This window comes from Leptonychotes weddellii, unplaced genomic scaffold, assembly GCF_054177405.1.
Source record: "Leptonychotes weddellii isolate Sample4059 unplaced genomic scaffold, ASM5417740v2 HiC_scaffold_5490, whole genome shotgun sequence".
NCBI classification, from domain to species: domain Eukaryota; kingdom Metazoa; phylum Chordata; class Mammalia; order Carnivora; family Phocidae; genus Leptonychotes; species Leptonychotes weddellii.
The window spans coordinates 1-10,905 of NW_028022799.1; the positions used below are offsets into that span (position 1 = coordinate 1).

General features: G+C 40.0%; 1 protein-coding gene across 1 annotated transcript; it reads left to right on the plus strand.

Moving 5' to 3' along the window:
• The first annotated feature begins 6 nt into the window (after positions 1-6).
• LOC102746152 (muscleblind-like protein 3) lies at positions 7-10,899 on the plus strand. Its single transcript, XM_081811089.1, has 6 exons — positions 7-198; positions 3,254-3,404; positions 4,921-4,956; positions 7,621-7,715; positions 8,694-8,767; positions 10,553-10,899. The coding sequence occupies exons 1-5, from the start codon at positions 40-42 to the stop codon at positions 8,748-8,750; spliced, it is 498 nt and encodes a 165-aa protein (XP_081667215.1). The 5' UTR covers positions 7-39; the 3' UTR covers positions 8,751-8,767; positions 10,553-10,899.
• Positions 10,900-10,905: the final 6 nt, after the last annotated feature.

The window sequence follows — 10,905 nt, forward strand, 5'->3', positions numbered from 1 at the left end:
GAAAACGATTGTCGCTATGCTCACCCCACGGATGTTTCCATGATTGAGGCAAGTGATAATACCGTGACGATCTGCATGGATTACATCAAGGGGCGATGCACCCGGGAGAAATGCCGGTACTTTCATCCTCCTGCACACTTGCAAGCCAAACTCAGGGCAGCTCATCACCAGATGAACCATTCAGCTTCTGCCGCTATGGTAAGTAAGAAGGAACTAGGTGTTGTGGACCGTTGCGGGGTAAATGATAGTATATCCCCCAGCTTGTCGAATATCCTTGTAACCATAATCTTGGATAGTCATGAATGGATCTTACTCTGAATAGCCAGGGTTATAAGCTGGAAAAGAGAGAACCTATTTATTCTGCTTCATTCACTGAAATTTTGTCAAGATAATCGTTTCAAAGCTTTACTAATGATTTTCATTGACCGTGCTTTTTTCCCCATCTTTAGAGGAAGGCTACATTATGTAATTTAAACAGGAAATTATTTTTGAGTGGTTTTTGATAGCCTGACTAATCCTAATAACCTACAAAGGCAGAAAGTTACCTCTCGGCCCCGTGAGCCACCTTCATGGACACTGTGCTAGTAAGGTAGGAGGTCGGGAAAATATACGCACAGCACTCCAGTGTGATGGGTTGAGAAATAGGAATTAGTGTTACTTAAGTTGGTCATAGCTATCAGTGACTTTGATAAGCGACTTGCAATTTCTTTTTTGACGTGGGCCTTTCCTCGTGTCATAGGGTATAATAATCCCAATAAGGGAGCAAACCCTGAGGAAACCTCATGATCCCGAAGCCCATGACAGGAACTTACCACTTCCTAAACGAGATGCATTTATTTTCAAACATCCCTATTTGTGAAGAAGGTTTCCCTCACATTGAGTTGCAATCTACCTTGCTATCACTGGAACTTAACACTAATTTCATTACACAAAATAAGTCAGTCCCTATTCCATAGGAGTGGGGCTCTCGTGTCTTTTTTCTAAGGCAAGTACTCCAAATTTCTCCAAACTTTTCCCAGGGAGTATAGATGGAAGGACACAGCACCAATTCTCCCTTGATCTGGAAATTAGTCTGTTGATGAATTTTAAAAAGACTTCACCAAGTGGTTTTGGTCTTAAATTCTTTCGAATGAAGGGATTTTAAGCTACAGAAATAGCAAGGTCTCCAAAATGTTCAGTGCAGATTTTAAACCTCCAATTCTTTGATCACTTCTGTTGGTGGCATAGAGTTTAGGAGCAGTGTGGGTCTATAATAGAGAGGAGGAATACAGTAGGCCCCCTAAAAAGAAAGGTTCTCACATGCCTGAGATATACAAGGAATGGCTTGTTTATGCCATTGAACACCTGTTCCATGCTCAGTCATGGGGCCTTCATATGTATGTGTCCATTTCTCATGACTTGGCTGTGTTTGGTAGAAGACATATAAGTCAGCCCCAAATTTCCATGTAGAGAGTTAACTATTTGTTATCTGGTAGGCCTTCATTTGGTACTTGTGAATATCAATATAAAATTCCTTTCTGAGTAACTGATCAGAGCAGGATCTTAGCAGGAAGGTCAGATTGGCCACCAGAATTGGTTCAAGGTAAGATCAAATAAAGGAGGCTTCTTGAAGAAATGTAAGCTTTCTGGAATACTACTCAGCCATCAAAAAAAAAAAATGAAATCTTGCCAATTGCAACGACGTGGATGGAACTAGAGGGTATTATGCTAAGCGAAATAAGTCAATCAGAGAAAGACAATTATCATATGATCTCACTCATATGTGGAATTTAAGAAACAAAACAGGATCATAGGGGAAGAGAGGAAAAAATAAAACAAGACGAAATCAGAGAGGGAGACAAACCATTAGAGACTGTTAACTCTAGAAAACAAACTGAGGGTTGCTGGAGGGGAGGAGCGTGGAGGGATGGGCTAACTGGGTGATGGACATTAAGGAGGGCACATGATGGAATGAGCCCTCCTTAAATAAGACTGATGAATCACTGACCTCTACCTCTGAAACCAATAATACATTATATGTTAATTGAATTTAAAGTTTAAAAATAAATTTAAAAAATAAATAAAAGAAGCTAGGCATAAAAAAGAAAGAAATGTAAGCTTTCTGTATTTTTAAAGATTCAGAGTTGAAATGCTTTGTAAAAAAGTTTTTTTGTTTGGTTTTTTTTTTTACCTTCTTCATGTTCATGTGCGTAGCTCAGCTTGACTTCACTGAAAGCAGTTTGTATGCATTTAAAAGCAAAAGACGTGAAGGGTAAATATTTAGTTCCCAAAGGAAAATAGAGATACCTTTAGACTTTGTGATCCACAGGAAAAAGGAGGTCATGGCTTGCCCCCTTTTTGGCATGTGGAATGCTAGTCACTCAACACAAGTGTTCCTGTCTCCTTAAGAGTTTGGAGCATGCCTAATTCTTGTCACTGGGACATGTTTTTTAAGTCACATGTAATTTGCTGACAAAAAAAAAAAAAGTAAAAAGTCATGTCAAACTTCTCCAGTGAATCTGATCCAGGAGCAAATCTGAGTATTGTAAGCACAGTGGGATTTTGAAAGAAGTGTAGACATGAAAGAAGGATTTTAAATTCTAATGCATTTTAGAATTAAACCTGACAAGGACTTAATGAAGCCAGTGATACATCCTGAAATGCACAGCGAGCACCTGTAAATGAGAATTGCACGCATTTTGCTGTCTATGTTATCTGGGTGAGGCGGGTGGTGGGGAAGAAAAGAATTTGCTTTTCCCTCACACGTTAATTGGGAGAAGCACAGTTATGGATTTGGACCTGAAGTCCTTCTAGAATTTAGATTTTGTTTTATGGAACTACAGTATCATCTGTTTTATCACCATCACCATTGATCTCCTAGATCCATGTTGAAATTTTAGCTGGCCAAAATCCCTTTCCTGCTCTATCTGTTGCTTCTGCTCATCTCATTGTAATAGATTCATGGATGAACATCCCCGAGATGTTAATTTTAAATGATTATTTGCTGTTAAGCTTGAGGTCACATCTTGCTCAAGTGAGGAGGCCCCTTTTTATTGGCCTAGGTGAGTGAAGTTGAAAATCAGGGTTTTTTTTTTTTCCCTGTATGTGTATTTCCCGTTTGGGATTAAGTACTCATCTAGTCAATTGCTCAGTGGATAGGCTGCCTTGGCGAAGGGTTCCCGGGCCACACTATCTAACTGCTGCCTGCTTGCTTTGAGTACATTTTTTACTTTCTCTGGTGCTATTTATTAATCCCTCCCTCCCTCCCTCACAGGCCCTCCAGCCTGGTATGCTTCAGCTGATACCAAAGAGATCGGCACTTGAAAAGACCAATGGTGCCACTCCGGTCTTTAACCCCAGCGTTTTCCACTGCCAACAGGCTCTGGCTAACCTGCAGCTCCCGCAGCCGGCATTTATCCCTGCAGGTGAGAACAGGGCTCTGGGCCACGCGAGTCTAGCCATGTTGTGAATGGGTACAGCGCACACCAGCTGCCAAAGAGCTTTAATGGAGAACTGTGGACAGGTGTTTGGGTTGGAAATAAAACAAGGCTGTTAGACTTGCTCTGCCAGTCTTTCGGACCAAATGTCTCTATGATTCCTTAAAAGTAATGGTTTGAAATCAAACGAGGAAAAACTGTTGACATTTTTCTTTTTAACATTTCTTAGTTTTTGCTTCTGATGATTGTTTCACTTGATTCAGTCTCAAACTAATTCCTTGACTCTTAGGTATCCCCTGAAAAGACATTGGTCACCCTTCAAAAAAAAAAAAAAATGTTTCCCAGCTTCAGCATTGCAAAAACACGTCATCTGTATATCTTTGATATGCCAAAGATAGTTATAATAAACCTACCCTTGAACTTACAGTGTAGTTATAAGACAGTATAGTGTGTGTGTGTGTGTATATATATATATCTCACATACTTTTAGCCTTTAACTCTTATACCAGTTAATATAAAAAATAGAGCAGTTTATCATATTTTCCTGATACTATGCAGGATATTTTGTTACCTTCTACATTCAAATATATGTAATACCATAACAGTTTTGTACCAAACTGAATAGAAAATTTTGTTCAAATAAATACCACATATGAGGAGAAATACTTTTCTTCCTGTGGTTCAGTACTTTAAGAATGAGCATATATTAGGAATAAATTGAAAATACTAACCACTGGGAGTACAGTGGTTTTTGTTTTTTTGTTTTTTTGTTTTTTTGTTTTTTACCAGAATCATAAATGCCCCGGTTTGGAAACTATTATTAAATGAAACTGCTATGCTTTAAAATTAGTTTAGAGAACCTTATTGACTATATAAACGTACTAAACACATGGTATTATATACCTACACTTGAAAACACCCATTGGTTAATTGTTAAATTAATCAGCTAATTAATTTAGAAAGAAGCCATAGAAAACCAGTCTTTAACCACAGTAGTTCTTTATTTAAAAAAACAGAATTTTTACAATTTTTAGACTTTTTTTGCTGGATATGGCTAATTTAAAGTCTAGATTTAGGAGCGAAATGTCAGAAGAATCCCTTTCCCCCTAATTAATGGCAAAATTAAAACCTGTTGGGCTGAGCGCCCCCTCTTGATGAAAAACCTCTTTGCTCTGTGTTCATCGTCAAGTTCACCGTTGTGAGGTGGATGAGGCTATGGTAATAGGTGTCCAAAATAAAAATGCAATTTAAGCAAGGTAATTCCTTTAAAGAAACAATTAACGTTCAGTTTTATACCTAAGAATCCAAGAATTACTTTGATTACCTGGGCTGGGAGCTTAAAACTAAGCTGTAATTGTGAGCATGGGAGTTTACTGGATTTGCATGTGCTCATTAATTAATATTGCAAAGAATATCTTTCTAGTTAAAAATGATTTCTCTCCGTAAAGATTTAGTAATGAAATCTCTCTCCTTTACTTTTCACGCTTTTCTGCATGGTGTACAGGGCCAGTACTGTGCATGGCACCCGCTTCAAGTGTTGGTAGGTTTTGTACAAGCATTCTCAACTTTTTCTAATCCGAAAATAAGTGTTTTTCTGTCATGACTGTGAAGGAGACGAGTGACTGGTGATGTGGTTCATGGGCCACCAGCTTGGGAGGAAGGGGCGTTTGGAAAGCATCAGGGCACAAAGAAGAGAGAAAGCAGGCAAGGTAAAGAAGCTTGGAAGTGGTATGGTGGCCTGCCTTTGCTCTATGGAAGGCTGAGCATATTGATGACAAAAGTTGCAAGAAGGTACTTAACTTCTCACTGCAATTTCACCACTGTGGCTACCAGACCTTTCCCTCTCCTACGATTATAATGCAGCTATACCGTGATTAGAATAATTTATATGTACAGGTATCCTAGAAAACGAGTTGCATCGCTAAGCGTAAGCAGCTTAGGGTACTTCATCCCCAGTAGGAAGAAAATAAGAGAATTCTGCACTTTTGTATTTTAAAACTGATATTTGTAGCACTCTTTGGACATTTTCTGAAGAGTGAAGATTTAATAGGGTGCTGTCTGTTTCACATCTTTGTCATTGTGGAATGACAACAGTGCTACGCTCTTGAGTCCTAGGTGATCGCCCCTGGGGCCAAATACTGACCCTGCCATTTCTCTCCTTTCATCCTAAAAATTGCGGCTGAACTATTTTGAAACATTTCCTTAGCCAGCCAGAATGGGCAGTTTTCTTCTTAGCTTTACACCTGTTGCTTTCTAACGTGTAATTCATAAAGTATAACAAAACAGTTCTTGCCCCCCTTCCCCCACCAAAGTTATCCACAAGATCTAAAGCATTCTATGTTGACAAGGAATGAGTTAGGCAAAGCTAGAGCCTTCTGTAGTGTTCTGGGATGAATTCTGTAGTGTCCTGGGAGGAAATGCCAGGAGCATGGGAACTAGGCACAACAGAATCCTTTCAGAATGACTCTTTGGGGATATGTGATTCTTAACAATCACTTACCCGCCGATCCTTTAATCAGTCACCAATACAATCTGGTAGCCACCTCAAGACCATTTTTACGTCACTAACATTGAAGAAGACAAGAAAGTTGACTTGTTTCCATTGTAGGAGTTCTCAGTTCCTCCAGTCCATGGGCACAGACCAGGGGAAAACAGCTCCATTTGATACAGGGAGGAATTGTCCCACCGCACACCCCCCACCCCACCATGTCCTATCAATCCAGTGCTTTTCATCCTTTTTGAGAGTTTGCCATAGCCTGACCTCCGTCCTATTGGTTGACCAGAGTAGATGCAGAACCCAAAAGGGACAAACAGGTTTACTGAAATAAAACAAAAGGTCAAAATGACACACAGTAGTAGCACTCACGAACATAGCAGGGGGTGACCCCTGGCCTCGGAGGTGGGGCCTCCGTTATGGAGGGATCGGCTGTCCCCTATAGGAAGTAAAACATGTCCACTGATACTAACAGGAGCATCACATGCGTATGATTAGAACAGACTTCTGCAAGTTGGTGAAATGTGTAGGAATGCAAACTGCATGCCTCAGTGGCACTGTGCTCCGAAAGGGCAAGCAAGAGTGTTCTTAGAATCGACAAGTGATACACTAAGGGATGTCTATAGGTAACGGGTTACTGGAGATACGCTTAAGGGGTAACTACAGGACTTCTGTTAATCACCACTTGGGGTACATTCGTGGTTTCTGTGACATTGTATATATTGATTTTCCTCTCTCCAGGCCATTTACTTTCTCTGTAGACATTCAGAAAATCTGAACTCAATGGATGTAGACATAAATTATTATATATGCATGCTCGCTATTCACGCCGTACCATTCACACATTAATTCCTTAGTTTGCTTTCCAAAATGAGCTAGAAATGAGAAAAGCATCCCAAAAGCTTTTAAAATGAGACAGAAACTAGACAAGGCAAAAAGAGAACATTCTGAAAGAGACGTGACAGCTGCTAACCCTACAGTCGTCACTTCAATAATTGCGATGAAGACAAAATTTTGTCGGGTGTTTACTAGGAAGCCCCCCATGTGTTTGTTTGACGGACAGCGTAGATTTCCAAGGGATTTGCCAGAGGTGTACTTAAAAACCTGCATGCACAATCCACTGTGTTCTTCATATCTTCTCCCCCACCACGTACCCACCAATCGAACTGCCTTTTTTTTTTTTTCCACATGTAGATCAGGTAAGTATACCTGTAACTGTCTCTATGCACGTGCCAAGCTAATGATGATACTCAGGTCTCTCAGTTAGCGAACCCAAGCACCAATTCACACTTCCCCACTCACATTTCAACTGTGCATCCCAGTCACCTGCTTGACGAGGCATTCCAATAGGTAGCCTTGGTAAAATCAGCTTTTGTTCTATGCGCTCATCGTAGCTCCTTCCGAAAATTCAGCCTTTTAAGTCAACTATGTAATGGGATTCTGCTAAACAACTAGCTGTTGAGAGTGATGCCGTTTTCCTTAATGGTAACTATAATGGGCTTTCCCCTTTTCTCTTTTTAAATTTTTTCCCCCTTCCACGCTGTGTTGCTTTGCGCTGTGATTGCATGTTGCACCCCGGTGTGTCCATTACGATGATGTCCCATGGCTTCTTGCTGTGCTACCTACCGCGCCCCGTCCCATCGTTTTCTGTCATGGTTGCGTAAATTCTCCACCCTCCCGTGTGTTGCTTCCGTGGTTGCCTACTGAAAGTGCCCATGATGCACGGCGCAGCTCCCACCACTGTGTCTGCAGCACCAACACCTGCCACCAGCGTCCCCTTCGCTGCATCAGCTACAGGCAATCAGGTTTGGCCGTTTATTTTACCTGTTCAGACGTAGAGAACTACCGTGTGTTGCTAAGGCACAGTATATGCCTTTGGGATTGGCGAGAGACACTGAGCCGTACTCCTGGGTGTTTCTTAAGCAGTCGTCACACTTAGAATTTTTGTTCTTGTGTATCTTCTGGATGGGTGTATCTGCCACCCATCCTGAGGTGAATCAGCAGTTTTCTCAGTTTCAGTCAGTTCCCGGAGGTCACTCTTCCTGTGCTATCTTCACGATTGCTGCTGTCACACCAATCCTCAAACACATATACTAAGTACTCCTTAAATACTTCCTCATTGGTCAAGAGAAGAATCTATTTTATTTTACTACCATTGTTTCAGTTATTGCGTTTGAACCTGCCCTTGGTACTATCGTCACCTTTTACCTTCAGATCTGCTGGAAAGAAAGCCAAACAGCACACTTCTTTCCAGGGCACAGATATCCTTATCATTAGCCCGTGATGACGTCAGCACTGTCACACTGACACTCCGACACTCGGTGACACTCAGTGATGACATCAGAGATCTCACACGGACCTTAGATGTGCCTGTGTTGTTGTGATTTTCATTTGCTTTAGGTATTTGCAGGTGGAGTCCAAGACAGATTTTAAATTGGGGGAGAGTCTCGAAATTGTCATGAGATACATAGAACAATCATCGTGTAACGTGAGGGCTGTTTTGCCTTACTGAGGTGGTAACCATGCTTCAAGCCTGCACGTTCCACAGCTGCTTCAATTACAAGTGATAACCACACAGCACGCAGAGCATTAATCCACTGGGGGGAATAAGCCACATTCTAATCTGTGCTTTGCAAAATTAACCATTAGTGGATATGGTTAATATGTCTCATTTTTTCTGTGAAATTGATTTGCTTTTTAATTGCCATGTCCAAACAGTGAACAAAATAAATGGGATTCTCTCAAGAAACTATTTTAATCTAAAATCTTTTTTACTACTATAGATACCCCCATTATCAGTAGATGAACTGAATAGCAGCATGTTTGTTTCACAGATGTAGAAGTTACCAGTAGAACAGTAAGTTTCTTTAAGTATTAATATGAATAATATTTATAGATGATATCTTTTATATTTACACAATTGCATTTGCTAAAGGCTTTGGTAAATATTTTCATTACTAGGCATTGCTTATAACGTAGAGCTTGAGTTAAGCATTCCAAATTTTCCAAATTGAAATGTGGAGAGCAAATATGCAATTTTTTCTATGAAAAAATGACAGCCAGTACTGTGTTTTCCCAATGAGCTTACAAATTCTGAAATGTTTTCCTGTTAGGAGTGTGAGTTGTCAGCCCAAGGCACAGATCACTTTTGAATATTAATTCTTTAACACTTTTCTAGCTTTGTTTTTTTGTTGTTGAAGTAAAGCAAAGTAATTTTGTCACAGTCTGACTACAATGAATATCTTAAAGGCAGTCAGCAATATACTTCTCCCGTGATATCGTAAAAGATCGTGCTTTTTACACTCTGCCATTTTGTGTTGCTTTCCATGTAAATCTATCAGAATTGCTCCAGCTGTTTTGAATTTTGAGTGATATAATTTAGTAATATAATCATTATTTTCATTCAAATCGTGGCTTTTTTAAAAAAAAAAAAATTGTTGTTGTTGGATTCCCGTTACCCCACCCCCCACCCCTTTGATCTCCCATTTGCCCCATCCAGAGCCAGGCATAGCACACACTTAATTTGAGGAGTCCTTCACTTGGAAAATGTGACTTTTCAAGCCACTTAAGATTCCAGGGTATCTTAATTAATTACTGGTAGGGACTTATTAAACAAGAAGTGTACGAATTCTGAATTGCATATATTAGTCATTGAAGGTTTGAGGTTCTCACGACTGGAGTGTTTCATTTAATTGACGGAGGTGATGGTTCTGTTCTCTTGGTGAACTAGTTCCCCAGAACCTGGCCCAGAACACGAACTCTGTCCTGGACCGAGCCTATGGCTTGACTGCACATTAGACCATTAGACAAACAAGTCCCTTCGATCATAAGGAATGTTTTACAAAGACCCCTTTGAGTATGTGGAATAACGGAAGTAGCTGTAAATTGTAATTGTTTTCAGGCGAATCATTTGGGATGGTGGCAACTTGGGATTAGCATCAAACATGAGAATATAGGTTTTGCAAACACCTGCCTGATTCTCATGGGCTGCTTTACAATAAAGTAAACAAAAGTTGTCAAATATAATGACGAGCTTTCCAACAGCACGTTTGAGAATCGTGATTCCTTTTTGCTAGACTCCATTAGAAAATTTAGACGTATTTAACACACCATAATCACTTCAGTGTGTGACAGATGTCGAAAATTTCTCCAAAGTTCAAGAGAGTAATTTTGTAAAATGCTATATACCTAGATTTCACACCTTGGCTATTTCTGCATGGCTCCAAACAATTCAAATAAAAAAAGTTTAAAGTATGTTTCATATTTGCATATTTCAAAATGGTGGGTATCGAACATGTTTTCCCAATATATGTTGAAGGAAGTGGAGAGATGGGTGGCTGTTCATCCACACGTTCAGGCATTGTGTGGATGAAACCTTAAATGACTGAGCGCATCTCTGTCACCTTAGGGCAGTTCTGTGCACTAGCACTCAGTGAGGCCATGAACTGTCATGCCGTATGACTCTCTGTGACCCTTTCCAACAGCCCCATTTTCACAGGTGTAGGATATGAAACTCAGAGTGGGGAATATATTGGCAGTTCGCATACAGAACTGGCACAAGAACCAAGTATCCCGACTCCTGCTTCAATAACCCCTTAATATTTCTCACTCTTTCTCTCTCTCTCTTTTTTTTCCATTTCAGTTGAAATTCTGAACAACAGAGTTACAGAGTATCAAGATCTCTCCGTGAGAACCTCCATATGGCCTTTCCATATATATTCTCATAGGTCCTCTTCTACCAATGCTACAATAAGTGTGATGCGGTCAATATATTAAACCAAACGCATATACCAACCGATTCAAACAAAACCAATAAAGCATTAAACAGTCAGTGGAGATGTTAAAACAAAACACACATAGAAAATGAATAACTAACATTTATCTTATTTGAATTAGTAGGTAGAACACGACCATAAAGTTTTGTAGTTTGTTACATTATTCTTTGTGATTTTCCAATAACCATTATGCTGAGTGAATCTCCACAGTGGACTGTTG